Source organism: Nothobranchius furzeri, chromosome 7 (assembly GCF_043380555.1).
Source record: "Nothobranchius furzeri strain GRZ-AD chromosome 7, NfurGRZ-RIMD1, whole genome shotgun sequence".
Lineage (NCBI taxonomy): Eukaryota > Metazoa > Chordata > Actinopteri > Cyprinodontiformes > Nothobranchiidae > Nothobranchius > Nothobranchius furzeri.
Genome location: NC_091747.1, coordinates 36527987 through 36544698, shown reverse-complemented (window position 1 = coordinate 36544698; position 16712 = coordinate 36527987). Strand labels below are relative to the sequence as shown.

General features: G+C 41.5%; 1 protein-coding gene across 1 annotated transcript in view; it reads left to right on the top strand.

Annotated features, from left to right (window-relative positions):
• Nucleotides 1–16712, top strand: part of cubn (cubilin (intrinsic factor-cobalamin receptor)) — a 74618-nt gene that overhangs the window by 32192 nt on the left and 25714 nt on the right. Inside the window, exons 28-44 of the mRNA XM_015954833.3 lie at nt 807–966; nt 2428–2609; nt 2982–3150; nt 3557–3738; nt 4541–4697; nt 6591–6707; nt 6795–6908; nt 7065–7193; nt 7279–7411; nt 7626–7831; nt 10184–10365; nt 11325–11517; nt 11697–11894; nt 12146–12292; nt 13215–13405; nt 14269–14437; nt 15498–15672. Coding sequence (XP_015810319.3) covers nt 807–966; nt 2428–2609; nt 2982–3150; nt 3557–3738; nt 4541–4697; nt 6591–6707; nt 6795–6908; nt 7065–7193; nt 7279–7411; nt 7626–7831; nt 10184–10365; nt 11325–11517; nt 11697–11894; nt 12146–12292; nt 13215–13405; nt 14269–14437; nt 15498–15672 — 2804 coding nt within the window. The remainder of the gene's footprint in view (nt 1–806; nt 967–2427; nt 2610–2981; nt 3151–3556; nt 3739–4540; nt 4698–6590; nt 6708–6794; nt 6909–7064; nt 7194–7278; nt 7412–7625; nt 7832–10183; nt 10366–11324; nt 11518–11696; nt 11895–12145; nt 12293–13214; nt 13406–14268; nt 14438–15497; nt 15673–16712) is intronic.

Sequence of the window (16712 nt, the reverse complement as noted above, 5' to 3'; positions counted from 1 at the left end):
ACATGTTGAAATGTACCCCTTTTAGCACGAGCATAGACTGTAAAAGTTTAGCATCACAATTTATGCCCAATATAGTAATACATATTAAGCTGCACTTTTAACAGGACTGCACAGCCTGGGCTTCAAGACCATATAAACCTTCTTTACAAACTCCAAACATAGCTAAAACTACAATAAAATGAATCATGACAAATCATTCTTCATGAAGAAAACACAGGAAAAAAATTCAATTCAATTCAATTTTATTTATATAGCGCCAAATAACGACAAGAGTCGTCTCAAGGCACTTCACATAATAAACATTCCAATTCAGGTCAGTTCATTAAGCCAATCAGAAATAATGTTTCCTATATAAGGAACCCAGCAAATTGCATCGAGTTACTGACTAGTGTCAGTGACTTTACAGCAATCCTCATACTAAGCAAGCATAAAGTGACAGTGGAGAGGAAAACTCCCTTTTAACAGGAAGAAACCTCCAGAGAATCCTGGCTCAGTATAAGCAGCCATCCTCCACGACTCACTGGGGATGGAGAAGACAGAGCACACACACACACACACACGCACGCACGCACGCACGCATGCACGCACGCACGCACACACACACACACACACACACACACACACACACACACACACACACACACACACGCAATGAATGAATAGGGTCCTTTTTTGTATAATGTAATATAATATAATATAATATAATATAATATAATATAATATAATATAATATAATATAATATAATATACCTAAAAAAACTCATTTTCCTTTTACTCACCATTTTCTCCTAATAATTTCTTCCTAGCTCTATAATGGGCCAAACCAGCAAGCTCCTTTGATTGGAAAGTTCTGTGGGAATTCACCTCCACCAGCCAACAGCACTTCTGGCTCCGCCCTCACCTTGGTTTTCAGAACCGACTCCAGCATCTCCATGTCCGGGTTTCAGATGATGTGGTACCAAAGCGGTAAGTGAATGAAAGAAAACTGAAATTTCTGGACAAACTCAAATCCTAATCATTGTTCCTTGTCCTTGTTCTGTTCCTTCTTGCATGCTTTTCTTTCCAGGTTCGAGTACTCTTTCCATTTTTCCACTCATGATTTAACTGACAAGCTCCTGCTAATCCCACAGCCCACAGTAATAGTGGCCAGTAAATCAATACGTCTAATTCTGGCCCCTGATTGATTCCTAACCTCATCAGGTGTACTGTGTGGTGTTTTCCTACACTTGAGCTGAGATTAGAATAATTGAAAACCTAGTTGGGCTTTTCACTTCAAGCCTTGGCCTCCATGAGAAGCCTGGGAACTTGAAGGTCCTTGAAGTGTCTCCTAGCCAAAAAAACATTCAGCAATTTGTCAAACACCAAGATGTATGTTTGGTTAGCCATCACCTGTTTGTCAGTCTGAATCTTGAAGTCCCACAGGATCATACCTCGGTGATTCTCCACCAGCATTGATGGAGTCTCCAACTGTGACCTCAACCCCAGTTCAGCACTTGTGTTCCTTGTAGGGTCATATCCCTCTATGGTGGTCCTGGAGGGTGTATGGGAGTTTGTCAAACCAATCTACATGTGTTTTGTGGATTTTGAAAAGGTGTTGAACCACATCCCTCCGGGTGCCCTGTGGGGGGTGCTCTGGAGTATGGGGTACCAGGCCTTCTGATATGGGCTGTTAGGTTCCTGTATGACTGGTGTCAGAGCTTGGTCCACATTGGCAGCAGTAAGTCGAGCTCATTTCTGGTGAGAGTTGGACTCCACCAAGACTGACCTATGGTACATATTCTGTTCATAACTTTTATGGACAGGATTTCTAGGTGTAGCCAAATTGTTGAGGGGATCCGTTTTAGTGGCCTATGGATTGGGTTTCTGCTTTTTGCAGATGATGTGGTCCTGTTGGCCTCTTCAGAATGTGATTTCCAGCTTTCACTGGAGCAGTTCGCAGCGGAGTGGGAAGCGGCTGGGATGAGAATGAGCTCCTCCAAATCTAATAGATCCGTAGATCTGCTGCTTCTCCACGTTAAGAAGAGCCAGTTGAAGTGGCTTGGACATCTAGTTAGGATGCCTCCCTGGTGAGGTTTTCCAGGTACATCCAACTGGGAGGAGACCCAAGAAAAGACCCATGACACACTGGAGGGACTACATTTCTTGTCTGGCCAGGAAGCACCCTGAATTGCCCTGGAGGAACTGGCCATAGTGGCTGGGGATAGGGAAGTCTCTCTTCTTAGGCAACTGCCCCCCGCAACCTGGCCCAGTAAAAGTGGTAATGTTAGTTAATGTGGGGCTTCTAGGTTAAATGGACCATCAAAGTTAACTAATATGAACTCACCTTACCTTCAAATGTTCTTTAAAAAATTTTAATTTCAGAACATGAACAAAGTGCAAATAATACCTCTAAAATGTTGCATGTATTAAACATTTTTGTTTCTGCAGGTTGTGGTGGGGACCTTTCTGGCCCCAGAGGCTCCTTCAGCAGCCCTGGCTATCCAAACAGGTACCCTGACAACACGGAGTGTGTCTGGTACATCACCTCAGCCGCTGGCAGCAGCATCACCCTCACTATCCAAGAGTTTGATGTGGAATTCCACCAAGACTGCAACTACGATGTCCTGGAAGTAAGTTTTGGACTCATCAAGTATGAGATGAATATTAGGTTGACAGTCTCCAAGCTATGCAGGGTTCCTTTCTGCTGTAGAACTGGGGTCCAAATCTGTTTATAGACTACGTATACAGAATTGGGTGTAGCTATGGAGATGCAAGGGGTCAAATTTGATATCAGGAGGATGTTTGTTGGGTATCTGCTGTGTACTGATGTTGTAGTCCTACAACCTGGACAAGCAGACTATAGCAGTAACATGTCAACTATGGTTAATATCCTGTGTGTTTACTGATGTCGGTGTGTTGCTTTGTGTAGTGGTGCATGTGTTTCCATTAGTCTTTATTCAGGGCATGTGACCGTCTGATCCTCAACTTTGACTGTTTTGCAGGTTTTTGGAGGCCCAGACCTGTCCGCTCCTAAGCTGGCTAAACTGTGCAGCACCACATTAAACCCAATGCAAGTCTCCAGCACCGGGAACCTTCTCACCGTGCGATTTAGTTCTGATGCCTTTGTCAGTGGTCGAGGGTTCAATGCAAGCTGGGTACAAGTTCAGGGAGGTGAGTTATCATTAGGAGGTGTAATCCTATAGAACGTACATATGTACAAACAAAACAACTACACAGCAAGCACAAAAACACATCAAGAGTAAATGATTTAGCTCTCACTTTGTTTTATAAAGCAGAAAAATATATCCCTTTCTGAAACAGGAGCAGTTTGAATTTCTGAAAGAGAAAAATCTTTGTAACTAATGTACTTGAGTATCCCCGAGTATCCTCCCCATCAGTATAGGTTCATACGTGGTCATAGTAATCCTAGTCAGGTCCACTGAACGCAAATGACCTCTTTAGTTTCTTGAAGATATTTTACTTCTTATGTGAGGAGCTTCGTTAATCCCACCTGGAATGTCCAAATGTACCTTTTATTGAATCAATGTGAACTATAATGTATTATTTGTTCTGGCAGGCTGTGGAGGCCCAGTTACAGCTCCATCAGGGGAGATTCATTCTCCCTCCTATCCCAACACTTATCCTAACAACGCTGACTGTTCCTGGGTTATCAGTGTGGATCTTGGTCATCGTGTTCTCTTCAACTTCACTGATCTGGACATTGAAAATCACAGCAACTGCCTCTGGGATTATGTGGCTGTGAGAAAATATTGATTTGTCTTTGGAAAAATACTATTAATGTGCCTTTTGGGGGTCTGATATTACAGAATTTAGAAATTCCTTTAATGGGTGAAAGTGAGAAGACGTTATTCAGTAAAATGAGAAGTCTTGTGGTGCAATGTTCAGTTATGGGGGAGGGGGGGGGGCACTGACTTCTCCAACTGTTTAGAGAGGATCTACAGGTTAGGTGATGTTTCAGTCACTATTGTAGTTTTAATGCTGAACACAAACATTACTAGTCATTGTTTAGACCACAGGTGTCAAACTCCGGTCCTTGAGGACCACAAGGTTCTATCCCACGTTTTAGTGTTTTCCCTGTTTCAACACACCTGATTTCAATCAGCAGGTGATTAACAGGCTTCTGGAGTGCCTGATGAGCTGCTGAACAGCTGAAGCAACTGTGTTGGAACAGGGAAGCAACAAAAAGATGCAGGATACCAGACCTCAAGGACTGGAGTTTGACACCCTTGGTTTAGACAATGCTGTCACACATTTACCACAGCACAGACTGGCTGACCAACTGTCAAAGGTTCACCCACCTAAAGGTGTGTGCTGCTCCAAAACGTACAAGCTGTATAAAAACTGGCAGTAAAAACAGATATTTATAAGATATTGTCATTGTTGCACATACAACAAAATAATGATTGCACCTAATTTCGTTGTACGCGTTACAATGACAATAAAGGATATTCTGATTTTGATTCTGGTCAGAAAAAAATGCACAGTGTAGAAAAGTAAGTTGTTGGTATTCACAGTTAAACCGTTAAACATGTTTCTATAGATCCATGATGGTCCCAGCATATCATCTTCTCTGCTGGCCCAAGTATGTGGCACCAGCATTCCTCCCCCCATCACCTCCACCACGAACACCATCTATGTTCGCTTTAGGTCAGACTCCAGCCTCAACCATCGGGGCTTCAGTGCCAGATTCTCTGAAGGTGAGCTTCTTAATGTTTTCCAGACAACACTTACCTGGCTGATTGACATCTAGTTGTGTCTTATCTCACCAAACTGGTGTCCTCTATGCTGATGTGTTGAGTTACACAAGGCACTGTGATAGTTTACAGGGATGAAAAAATTGATCTGAGTTCTGTACAATGTCAAAACTTTGACTTTAAGGAAAGATTGATGAGGGAACATTTCCTTGGGTTTAATTTGGAAAATCAACAGGCTATGGCCAACTTGTAATTCCACCGAGGATGAGCAGAGCAAGGGGGGGACACACGAGGGTTTAGAATATGTCAAAGTGGCCCGATCTTTAGATGGTTTAGGGAAATTATTGCAAAACATACAAACAGTTCAAAATTAGATTTTGCCTAATGATAATGTTTTTCCTTTTACATTGGAAAATAGTTTGATTGCACTGTTTATTAACTCACAACGTAGTTCGTAAAAAGTGAATAATTTACTTAAAGTAAAATTAGTGGCATGCTATTAATGCCATCCATTATTATTGCCAAATTAAACTTTATTTTAGGGGCTAAAGTTGGATTTTTTAAAAACATCTTTCATTCATTCATAAAGCACCTTAATGCCACCAGCCAAGGCTGCCAAAAGTGCAGTACATGATAAAATCATAGCTCACATACATTAAATTAGAGACAACAATAAGACCATACTAAAAATGGATGCCTTAAGACGGGGTGTCAAACTCATGTTAGCTCAGGGGCCACATTGAGGGAAATCTAGTCCCAAGTGGGCCGGACCGGTAAATTAAAAACAACTTCAGATTGTTTTCTTTGTTTTAAAACAATCAATATAAAACAAGGCTGGAGCCTGAGGACAATGTAGTACAAGTACAACACCTGAAGTGTACTTGAAAATTTGGAAAAAAATAAAAAATCAATAAATAAAAAACACCATTCCTTAGTGATTCAAAGAGCTTACAGGTCACATGGCTAGATCAGTTTCATGCAGCACTTAAAGTATATTTGACTCATTTTACTTTACATCTTTCAGCTTTCACCAGCACATTAATAACAAAGTCACATCCTGAGTGGCGGCTAACTTCAGGATGTGATTCAAGTTCTTGTGTGAGCCTTGAGCGCAGCTTTGTTTTATTTTTACTCATTACAGAGAAAACTTGCTCACAAACATAAGTTTATTTTCATTCTACATTGTAAAGTATGAAAATAAAGTTTACACAACCATCTCGCGGGCCGGATTTAACCCGCTTGCGGGCCGGATTCGGCCCGCGGGCCGGATATTTGACACCCCTGTCTTAGGACATAGAAAGCACTAAAAACTAATGAAATCTAAATGCACATAATGCCTACAAACAATTAAAATAAATAAAAGCATTCCAAGAATATTACCAGAAAAATAACAATAAATCTAAAATGTACAAAAAAGTATAAAATAACTAGATTTGTATTATTGCTTCGATTTAGCTTTAGAACTCCAGACAGTAGATGACTGTTTCATATCCAGTGGGAGTTTGTTCCACAGTCTTGGGGCCAGTGTTGCAAAGGCTCACCCCCCCGAGAACTGCAGTTAAACCTAGGCTCGACCAATAAATCCTCTGCAGAGCAGAGAGGTAGAGTAGGAACATGCCTTATTAAAAGCTCTGCAAGATAAGGTGGCGTTGCTCCGGCAAGCGCCTGATACCATGAATGTTGTTAAAACACTTCCAGGTATCACAAATCTTATCTTTATGTCACGTTGTCCAGCCCCGCCTTAGCAGGGGTAAAATAAGCAACCTGTCCAACAGTTCTTGTCCTGAAAGCTTTTTATTTAGCTGAAGACGTGTTTGTATCCTGATAGACAAGCACTGTGTGTGTTTTGGAGCCAGTTGGTGGGACCTTACTAACCATGCAGTTTGTTTTGGACAGCCTGTGGCACAACTATCTTAACAGATGACATTGGAGGGGCCTTTGCATCGCCACGATACCCATCACCCTACCCGCCCAATCAGGCCTGCAGCTGGATCATCAGAGCACAGGAACCATGTGATCACAGCTCTCCTCTTCACTGTTGAAAACACATTATGCAGAAAGGAATCACAGCTAACCGCTGACTTGTGTCTTTTTTTCTAGTCAACCATGTGACACTGTCATTCACTGACTTCGAGTTGGAGATGATAAACGTCAACTGCTCACACGATTCTGTGGAGATCCTTGATGGCGACAACTCCCAAGCACCATCTATAGGTGGACAGCCTGGATGTTTCTGTGTTTTCTTGTATTGTCATTGCTTTATTTCAGGCACTTTTCATGAGCATGTTCCTGCCACCCAGCATTAACTCCTGCTTTAAAGGTTATATGTAAAGATTATTTAATGACATCCAGTTTTCTTTCTGTCATCAGGAAAATTCTGTGGCTCTGAAATTCCCCATCCAGTGACCTCATTCAGCAACGCTCTGGTGGTAAACTTCATCTCGGACTCTTCCGTCTCTGGAAAAGGGTTTCGAACGACATACTCAGCTTCCACGTCCAGTATGTTTTAACACACCGCTCACACCTCTAACTGTCACAGAAAACTTCAGTTTGACCTAAGAAAGTTTTTCTCTGCGTATCTCAGGTTGTGGCGGAGATCTGGTGATGCAGAGCGGAGCTTTTAACAGCCCTAACTATCCAGATGCATATCCACCTAACATGGAATGTGTGTGGACCATCAGGAGCTCACCAGGAAACCGTCTGCAACTCTCCTTCATGTTAGCTTACTTAAATATTGGGCTTTATTTTCACTTAACATCTGAGCCAAAAGTCCTCAGTTTGATTTAATCTCAGTGAACAAACGCGGTCTTTGATCCGGGACTGAACGTTTTAAAATGAAGAGTTTCACAGTTGTTTAAAGCATATCTGGCTAATATTTCTTATAGCTATGTTAATAGAGCACCAGTTCTAACAATGTTCTATTTCTTTTAGCACGTTTCACCTGCAGGGAGACTCGAGCTGTCAAAACGACTACCTGTTGATCAAAGAAGGCAACTCCACCGGACCTGTGGTTGGTCGTTTCTGTGGAAACACTCTCCCATCTAACTACACATCTGTGATTGGGCACATCCTATGGGTTCAGTTTGTCTCAGACCAGTCAGTTAGTGGAGCAGGATTCAGAGCCATCTTCTCACATTGTAAGTGTGTTAAAGTGAAAGACCCATTTGATTTACGGGCAGGAGGGAACATAGGGGGCTTTGGGCAAGGCAGCTTTATTTATATAGCACATTTCATACAAAGAGGCTATCCAATGTGCTTTCCAGGGGCAAGAGCTACAAGAACATAAAACAGCACATTATAAAATCAAAGTTAGAAATACACAAATAAAATCAAATGGAAAAAATAAATTCAAAAGGCTAAGTTAATGGGTGAGCAGTTACGCTGCAGAAGGTGCAGCATAAGAAACATTCATTCAAAGGCTGGTTGGTTCAGTTTTGATAAAACATTTTGTTGGGGCACATTTGAGGTCAGTGAGGAAGCCGATTCCATTTGTGTGCAGCATAGTGACTAAAAACAGCTTCACTCTGTTTGGTTCTGACCCGAGGTAGTACCAGCTGACTGTTTCCTCTGAGCCCTGCTGGCGTATAAACAGGAAGGAGATCCGACATGTATTCTGACCCCATGACGTTTCAGTGAGTTATAAAATAGTAGAAGCGCTTTCAAATGGATTCTGTAGTTTACTGGTAACCAGTGTAGGGATCTAAGAACAGGAGTGATGTGTTCGGTTCTCCTGGTTCTTGTTAAGACTCTAGCAGCGGCATTCTGAATAAGCTGCAGTTACTTCACAGCTTTTTTGGGAAGACCAGGTCCAAAAACCATTGCAATCAGAGCCAGACTAAATAAATGGACTACACTAGGCAGGCTGCATTTTTGGGGCCCCCCTCCATCGATGTTATTTAATGAATTGAAATCTGAAACTTACCAAACTTACTAATAAAAGTTCATCCACATTTTACATAGCCTGGTCTTTGGCTACAAATTGGTTGTTTGTGTGCCAAAATAAGTCATGTGTTGTATGTTAAACATTCTATCAGACTATTTTTTGATATTAATAATTTATATGTCATTACACAGCTGTATTAAATGCTAATAAATGATCCTCATCTTATCCATTGGGAGTGCCATTGTCAAGGCGGTACCAGTAAATAACCACTAGGTGTCAATAAACTATGTAAACAGAGCAAATATGTGTCTCTTATTTTCTCTGTTTACATTTAATCACTACATTTAATTAAAAAGATTTTCTGCTAAATACAATAGCTTACAACATTTATAAATGTTGACAAATTAATCACATGATAGTGGAAAGACATTCAAGAATAAATAGATTAATTTGAATGGACTGAAGCATGTTTAAAGGCGCAAAAACAAACTATAAACACGTAGCCTAAATTATTACGGTATAAATTTAATACAGTCTATAATCTTAAAAAAAGTATTTCAATACAATGAAAACATTATCTTAAGTTTTGATCTTGCTTTATGTTCATTCAGGCTGTTGTTGCCTCTGCTGAATCAGAAATTCTGTGTGAATTTTCTGAGTGTGAACTTTTTGTTTGTTTTGCTATTTGAACATTAATAAAAATATTTGAAAAATAATTAATAAAACCAGCAACACTTACCAAGGAAACCATTTAGCATTCTCCACTCTGGGATAATCTTCAGCCTTCCAGCATCACAGGCCTCAGTCACAGCAGAAACACGTCTAAAGAAATGTTCCTTGGTTAAGCTTTGGTATATGTCTCCAGATTTCCTCTGTGATGCCGAAGAATATCCAATATTTTGAGAGGGATGGTTTAGTGCAAAGTACTCATGCATCCTGTCATCAGTTTGGTACCACTTTGCAGGATCAGATGGGTAGCTAGTTGTTAACACCCTTTCTGGGTCTAGAGGCTCCTGTAAGACTATATTGGGCTCACCTCTGGCTGGCTGCTGTTCTTCCAGTTTGTCCTTCTGAGAAGGCATTGATGTTGACGGCGTTGGCGCTACAGCGTCTTCCGACGCATTTCCCGTCGCATCTTCCAATTTGCAACAGTCCAGCCTGCTGTAACGCACGAATGAGTTTCCCTAGGTCTTGTCATGGACATGAGACCTCTGACTCTTGCTATTTAATGCAGATGATAAAGCACTGATGTAGTTATAGCCTTAATGTGACCAGTGAAGCTCAGGTCTGAATCAGTTATGACACCAAGATGTCTTTGTCTTTATTCCTCTGGAGCCAAGCTGAGCAACAATAACACGTATTTTAGCCTGTTTTTGGAACCATTGAGTCATGTTGTTTTGGCAGTTTTAGTGTCTTTAACAAAGTGTGACTTAAGTATCAAAGTAAATGCATCACAATGGGAATTCCACATCAGGGCTGATGTTAAGGGACAATGTTGAAAGAGGAAGTAATTGTAACCCAGCATATTACCCGGCACTAGTAGAAAGTAAGATAAAAGTGAAGATGAAAGAAGAAACAACCCTTTATTTGTGTGGCTTATCTTTAGTGTATGGTGTTGACGTGACGGGAGAGTCTGGTCAGATTGCATCCCCGCTCTATCCGAGGTTTTACCCCAACAATGCTGACTACCGCTGGACTATAACTGTTGAAGGAGGAAGCTATGTTCAGATCAGCTTCCTGGACATGGACATAGAGGACCTGTATGACTGCTACTATGACCAGCTTAAGGTGAGATTTTATATAATCTAGCTATTCTCTCTCTCTCTCTGTGTCTATGCACAGGTACATCTCAAAAGTTAGAAAATCATGTTCAGTATCTTTTAAACTTGTATAGATTTATCATACACAGACTGAAATATTTCAGGTTTCCGTTTCTTGTCATTTTAATGATTATTGCTTACAGATAACAAAACCCCAAAACTTCACTGTCTCTGATAAATACAATTTAAATATTACATTAGATCAATACCAAATGACACCATAAATGATCACTGATGTAAAAATGTAACTTTTATTCCATCCTAATTTTTTAAGATGTGCGTGTTTATGCTATATGATCTCTGTACCCCTCTCTTCTACATAGGGTAGGGTTAACCCACTTCTGGGTCAGGTCCTATACTAGAGACCTGAAAACTCGAGGGATCTTCTCTGTACCCGAGCTTTTCCTAGGTCTGAGCTTTTCTGGACAAACATCTTTGGGAATGTTAGAGCCACTCTCCCAGTTTGGGAGTCACAGACCCAAGTGTGCTGATGCCTGCTAGTAATACTGAGAGAATGACTTTCCGTACCTCCTCTAATTCCTATTTCCACTCTTGGTATTTTAAATCTTTTGTTTTTTTCTTCCTGAAGTTCCTGTCGCTTTAGATCTCTAAATGTATCACCACTACCTTAGTCATCCACCACAGTGTCTGGCTGGCTAGCCATCACCCGTTTGTCAGTTCTGGTCAACAACAGGGGAGGTGCCATCTTGGAATGCCATAGAAAGTAATCTGAATATTGAAACAAGCTACTGCACCATCAAAACTGTGCTCCGCTGGGCTTTTGTTGTGAAAATACCTGCCGTTACTTTTTAAATGACTCAGACATTTGATGACTGAATGTCCTGAACGAGGATTACCGACAGATGGTGTTTCAGCAAAGGCCAGGTAGGAGCAGAGGAATCTACACGTGTCCTTGCTTCTCTTCAGATTTTTGATGGCCCAGATGTTCATCACTACAGTCTTGGAACCTTCTGTGGTCTGAACCTGCCGGGTCCAATTAGAAGTTCAGGAAGCACCGTCACCTTACAGTTCCGTTCGGACTCAGTGGTGGCAGGACGTGGCTTCCTTGTGGAATGGATGACTGTTCCCAACTCTGGACCACCGCCTACTATCACACCAGGTCAGATAGATAGAAATGCAAATCTGTTTGTTTCTGTGCAACTAAGTACAACATGCTGTGCTGGAACATGGACTGCATCCTCACAAGATAATCATTATGGTCACATGGTTAGCATCTAAAAAACCCTCAGCCAGCTAAGCCAGGTGAAACCAGCTATGATACTGAGCTTTTTGTCTCAGGAGCATGTGGTGGACAGCTGATGACAGGAGACGCTCCTGGTTTCCTGTTTTCCCCTGGATGGCCTGAGAACTACCCCCCTAACCAGGAGTGCACCTGGCTAATAAGGTCTCCAAACTCTATAGTAGAGTTTAACTTCCTGTCTGTTGACTTGGAGGGCTCCCCACCCTGCTACTATGACAGCATCACCGTCAGAGATGGTGAGTCTGGATGCAGCATACAACAATAAATTGGTCACACCCATGAACAGATAAAGTAATAAAAAAATCATTAAACATGAGAAAAGAGTTACAAGTTATTTGTGTTACTGAAGCTCAGGTCGGCTTCTGTATTTGACAACAAATATAAAGACTCTACAGTTTTTCATGAGTCAGGATCACAATTTCAAGTTTTCTCTGATATTTTAGTTAGTTTATTTTGTCTTTGCCTCTTTGTGAATGCATGTTTTTAGGTGCATCCAGTCTGTCACCTGTCCTGGCCAGTGTGTGTGGTCGGGAAGCTCCAAGTCCAGTCCATTCAACAGGAGATTCCATGTTCATCCACTTCTCCTCAGATGGCAGTGTCGGCGGCCAAGGCTTTAACGCCTCCTACTCCAAAGGTTGTGCACACACATAAATACGTTCTGTTATTTATTTTTGTTGTTATTAATACAATTTTAACTCGAGAAAAGCTTGCACACAATCCAGGTCATTATGTTAAGAGTGAGAAGATACTGAAGATCCTGCCATTGTTGACATTTTTTCAGAATGTCCTCAGTTCTGGCAGAGGCATCTGCAACTATCTCCGGCTTTAGCATCTGATAGAAAATAGATGGTGAAATGCTTAGATTTGAAAATTCTCACATTGTGATGTCACACTGTGAATTAGCATTGATGACCTTACCCATTTTGGCTCGCGCCCGGCCACAGGAAGGCTTTTTGAAAAAATCTTTGCAGCGAGGAGCGAAAGCAGAGAGTTAGTTGGTGATAGTTACTTAGCAACATGGCTGAACACATTCTGTCAGCCAATCAGACACAAGGTGTGTGCATATCATTAATAATAATGAGTAATCCAGCATATGAAACAGTCACTCAAAGGCTCATGAATGAAGTTTTCAATTTTGATTTAAAAGTTACTAGAGTTGGGGCACATTTGAGGTCATAAAGAAGCTGATTCCATCTGAGAGCAGCACAGTAACTAAAAACAGCTTCGCCCTGTTTGGTTCTGACTTGAGGTTCTACCAGCTGACTGGAGATAGTCTACGTATCTCAGAGCCCTACTGCATGTATATACAGGAAAAAATCAACCCAGAAACAGCGTGGTCTGTCCACCATGAATGAACTTGCACACTTCTCTCTCATTCCAAGTTATAGATGTAACTTTTTTCACTGGGGGAAATGTGACTCATCCTAAAAGTTAGACACCTTTCATGGATTTCTGTCATCTTCATTCGCCCCAGATTTGAAACTGAACTGTTTCTGCTTGTCTACAAGATACACACTTTGAAAAATCCAGTTAGTTTCTTTGTTTTGTTTTTTCAGGTTGTGGTGGCCTCTTGCATGTGGACAGAGGTGTGCTGAGCAGTCCTCGCTACCCAGAGAACTACATGCCTGGTCTGAACTGCAACTGGCATGTAATGGTTACCCCAGGCTTTAGGGTCTCTGTGACCTTCCACAGCGTCTTCCAGATTCAGGGCTACGGATCTGGATGCAGCTCAGGAGACTACCTGGAAGTAAGCAGATCTAGAGAATACAACCTGACTGGGCTTTGTTTAAGATTAGATTAGGGTTGTGGTGTGTGTCTAGGGTACCTGGGTGTTAAGTCAGGCAACACAGATGTTTCTCACAAAGGTAAACTCAGCTAGGGCTAGGTTGACAATAATATTGTACAAAATCAAAGTGTCTTCAGAAAGGTTTACCAACCTATCCTTCTCACAAACAGGGATACCCCGTGACTATAATGGGGACTCCCCCTAAAGCTACACAGCGTCACTATTAAACACTCATCTGAGGAGTTTAAAGTCTGCTGAGCAGACAACAGGCCAGTGAAGAGGCAGCTCAGGTCTGTTGTTCCTTGAAGATCTGTCCTTTATACAGTCAAAGTCCTCTTCTCCCAGCTGCCCGTTGTGATTGTGTTCAGCTGGGCGCTTCCGGGTGGAGACAGGTAGTGCAGAAGGAGGTGGGACTCTCACGTCCAGACTGCCTTGAAGTGTGCTGAAAGGACAGCTCCTCTGCAAAAGCAGATTGTCCTCAGTGAAAAGTGAAGGAAGGCAAAGAGATTTAAGCATTTTTAAGTTACTTTACATTTTTTAAACTATGTACCAACTCTTTAACAATCAACTCTTGATGTGTGAAAAAGGTCGGGTAGTTGGTCGTAAGGGCAGCTCTTTCCTGCGCCTCGGTCTCTCACTGCAGATAAAGGAAATGAGGCTGATCACTAACATCACAACTTGTGGAATTCCCCTCATCCTATGTAAATCCTGTCACACCGCTTCCCTTCCTCATCCCTGCAGCTGCGTTCTGACGTACCAGCACACCCTGCTCAGTGTTGAAAGATCAGTCACTTTTATTTGTTGTTCATGTGTTTTTCCCACAGCTCAGAAATGGTCCAGATGCTTCGTCTCCACTGCTGAGGGATCGTGCATGTGGTTCAAGTCCTCCAGGCCCCCTTCAGACCACTGATAACAACCTCTTTGTCAACTTTGTTTCTGATGCCAGTAATGAAGGCAGTGGCTTTAAGCTGACATTCGAAGCCCACAGTCAGGGTACACTTTATGTTTATTTCCTTTTTATTTTATCATAATGAAACTACTGACAATGATTTGTTGTTTACAATAACTTTTCTCTCATTTTAAAATCTCTAAATATCCAAAGTATTATATGTACACATATTGCTTTTGTTTACACCGCAGCAGGATTGATTTTTTGTAGATTTTGGTAATAATTTTTGGTTTGTGATTGATGCCTTAGACTTGTCGATTTGTTACTGTCTCTGCTTTCTTGTACTTGATTATCTTTGTAGTCGGTCGACCCCCTCGAAAATGAGATGACTCATCTCAAGTAGTTTTATCCTCCTGAAATTTGAGTAAATACATTAATAAACTGATTTAATGATCAGCTTAAAGTGAGATTGTTGCAGATTGTTAATGCAACAAGCCCCCAGGCTGTAATACTTTCACCAAATCCATGGTTCCATCATTGGGTGGCTCTGTATTTTAGATTGGGGGTAGTTTAGGGTATATCTGTTTGGGCTGGGTTTCTGTTGAGTTAGGTTAGCTTAAGTTAGGCTTCTGTTTCATTTATGCAAGTTTGGCTAGGCTAGGATCTTGCCTAGTTAGGTAAAGGTGACTACATGTCAGGATTTAGGGTAAGGGTCTTGCTGAAACCTTGACATTTATTGATAGAGGAAATTTAGTCTTTAGTTGACATTGAAAATGTTTATACCATAGCCTTTTCATAAAATTATTGTCTGGCCTTGCTTGAACATTTATGTGTTTTTTTATTTTAGTGACACCGTCTCAGTTGTAGCACTTTGCCACCTCTAAATTTTTCACAGCTCTCATTTTGATTCACATGGATGGGAAAGCTGCGGTGGACTAAACGGGGCTGGAATCCATTTGAAAGAAATTTCAATAGTTAGCAGTTTTCAGAACAGCCAGCATGCACAGCGGGAGGGGAATGAAACCCTCTAAAGTTTACCTGGGATTTCCTGTTTAATAGACTAAGTGGTCTACTGACAGTAATGACTGACAGTTTGAGTTTTTACATCTGGTCACAAAGAACAACTGTATTATACCAACTCATGTTTATTTATTTTGTACACAGCATGTGGAGGCTTCATTGAGCTGAGTGATTTTGACCCCCCTGGATACATCACTTCCCCTAACTACCCCCAGAACTACCCCCAGAACATCGACTGTATTTGGGTGATCACTGTGCCCAATGGGGAAGCGGTCCAAATCGACTTTGAGGATGATTTCTACATCGAACCCACAACCAAGTATACCGTTTACTTTCTTTTCACATTTTAGTTTAGTTCTTTACATCGACTGCAATCAGTGACAGGTTGTTAAAGGTTCCAGCTCTTGCTATTTTAAACCTTTGAGAACAAAGGTAGGCACAGTATGTGATAAATATAACCACTGGCACTACTAAGATGTCATTTATCTTAAATACAAGTTATTTTCATCAGCCTGAATTCATAACTGGAAATGAAATAGTTCATTTCAATGAAGCTCCGCCCACACCTGCTCTGACAAAATGTACCTAGAACAGTGTCTCAGGTCAGCCTTGGTAGTCTAGTGGTTAAACTGTCTGTCCTTCATCTCTTTTTGCTATGTCCCGACGCCAGTTCAACCCCCGGTGGTATTGGCTGTAATTTATTTAGCCAGCTAAAGCAGATTAAATCTTTTTTATATTTATTTTATTTATTGGTTATTTTCTGCTAAATATTTAGTGTCTCTAAGGATCTTTGAGTTTGGTCATTTCCAGCAACATTTTAGTCGGTTAATGGGCTCGACACACGGGAGGCGACATCGCCTCTCCTCCATTCATTTTCAATGAGACATGCGCGACAAAGCGATAATCGCGGGTCTCCCTCCTACTAAGCGAAACGCGAAATTTTGTGCTCGTGCACAGGCGACCCAGCGACGTGATCCCAGAAAGTTGAAACATTTTCAACTTTTCATCGCTGTCGCTCGGACGAGGACCAATCAACGAAGGATTCATTCACTGACCAATGAGCGGACAGGATGCTCCGTACATCTCCGAGCAAACATGGAGGAGAAGTTGATTATTACTATGTTTTATATGGTAAAATCAGAAGTAAGATTTCACATAACTCTAGCAGCACCTTGTGAAACATCATATCTACCACTTTATTAACTCTGAACCGCTTAAATAACCTTAATTCCCTCCAACCTGACACAGCCAAACAAAACAACGTAAGTTTCGATTGAACTGGAACGAATGGATGTTCGATGGAACAGAACGCGTAGACGGCTTTGCCGCTGGCCGCTGCCGCGGATCGCCTCCCGTGTG